The sequence below is a fragment of the Nicotiana tomentosiformis genome, chromosome 12 (assembly GCF_000390325.3).
Source record: "Nicotiana tomentosiformis chromosome 12, ASM39032v3, whole genome shotgun sequence".
Lineage (NCBI taxonomy): Eukaryota > Viridiplantae > Streptophyta > Magnoliopsida > Solanales > Solanaceae > Nicotiana > Nicotiana tomentosiformis.
Genome location: NC_090823.1, coordinates 16,490,300 through 16,491,790, shown reverse-complemented (window position 1 = coordinate 16,491,790; position 1,491 = coordinate 16,490,300). Strand labels below are relative to the sequence as shown.

The 1,491-nt window shown below is 38.2% G+C and overlaps 1 protein-coding gene across 1 annotated transcript; it reads left to right on the top strand.

Annotated features, from left to right (window-relative positions):
• Positions 1–305: 305 nt before the first annotated feature.
• LOC138902291 (uncharacterized) lies at positions 306–764 on the top strand. Its single transcript, XM_070190135.1, has one exon. The coding sequence runs from the start codon at positions 306–308 to the stop codon at positions 762–764; it is 459 nt and encodes a 152-aa protein (XP_070046236.1).
• Positions 765–1,491: the final 727 nt, after the last annotated feature.

Here is a 1,491-nt window from a genome sequence, read left to right as displayed (position 1 = left end):
GTTGAAAATCCTACGCAGTAGGTCGTGGTTTTTGCTCCTTTTGAGCCGGGTGATTTTCACGTAAAAATTGATGTGTTTACTTTATTTCACGTTTCATGAACACTGTATAGAACCATGTTCTTTAGTAATTCATACGGGTACTCAAACTAATAATTCGTATAAGAGTAGGTTCTCTCACACACACGGCTAACTCCTAGAGAGATCTTGGAAGCAAGATGAGTGCACCGCCTGAAATTAATGAAGGACAATCCACTACAAGACCACCCATGTTCAATGGAAAATATTACAGTTGGTGAAAAGAAAGAATGGAAGACTTCTTGACAGCTAAAGACTATGAACTATGGACCATAGTGAACCAAGGTCCATTGACTCCTACTAAAAAAATACAAAATGAAATAGTTCCTAAGGACCCCTCTAAATTTGTGGCAACAGATTTCAGAATGACGGAGAAGAATTCAAAGGCTAAGAAAATCCTTATATGTAGACTTGGTCTTGATAAGTACAACAGAATTTATGCGCGCTCTAATGCAAAGGAGATATGGGATGCACTCCAAACTACTCATGAAGGAACAAACCAAGTGAAGAGATCAAGGATAAAACTACTTATGAGAAACTATGATCTCTTCTCCATGAAGGAGTATGAGCCCATACAGAAGATGATGACTAGATTTACCATAATAACTAATGAATTGAAATCACATGGAAAGGTATTTACCACAAAAGAGTTGGCCAGCAAAGTTCTAAGGATTCATCCAGCTTCATAGGAATCAAAAGTCACAGCGAACCAGGAAGCGAAGGAGCTGCAGAAAATCTCACTTGATGAGTTGGTTGAAAACTTAATAACTCATGAAATGAAAATGATAGAAATGCACAAGGAAGAACCAAATAGGGGTAAGACCTTGGTCCTTAAGGCGTCTAAGGAAGATGAATCTGACAGTGATGATCTTGGCCTAGCAATGTTTGCTAAGTTCAAGAGTTTCATGAAGAACTCCAAAAATGCATCTAAGAGAGAGACCAGTGGTAAGCCTAAGCAGATTTATAAAGCTAATTATCATGGGTGCTATAAATGTAGCAATCTAGATCACATGGTTAAGGATTGGTCAATGTGGTAAATTGAGTGGAGGAAAGTGGAAGTGATAAAGAGGAAGAAAATGAAGATAAGACTATAAGTCTTTATGCTGTAATTCATGACATCAAGCAGTGGAGACAGAGCCTCCATTACAGCTTGGAATACACATTGGAAGAACTCCTTTATTTGATGGACATCACTATAATGAATGAAAGCTACATATGAAAATGTTCCTTCAGGACACTGACTTTGACCTATGGGTAATTATCAGTCATGGACCAACCCTCCCGACCAAAATGGATGGTGAAGGTAACAAGTTCAACAAGAGAGAAGAGGAATATGATGATGAAAATCATCAGCCAGTCCAGAAAAATGCTAGACCAAAGGACTTGCTTTACAGAAACTTGCCCGAAAATATTATC

Bases quoted from the DNA above. Each gene is read 5' to 3' on its own strand.
- LOC138902291 (XM_070190135.1), top strand. From the start codon at position 306: ATGGAAGACTTCTTGACAGCTAAAGACTATGAACTATGGACCATAGTG.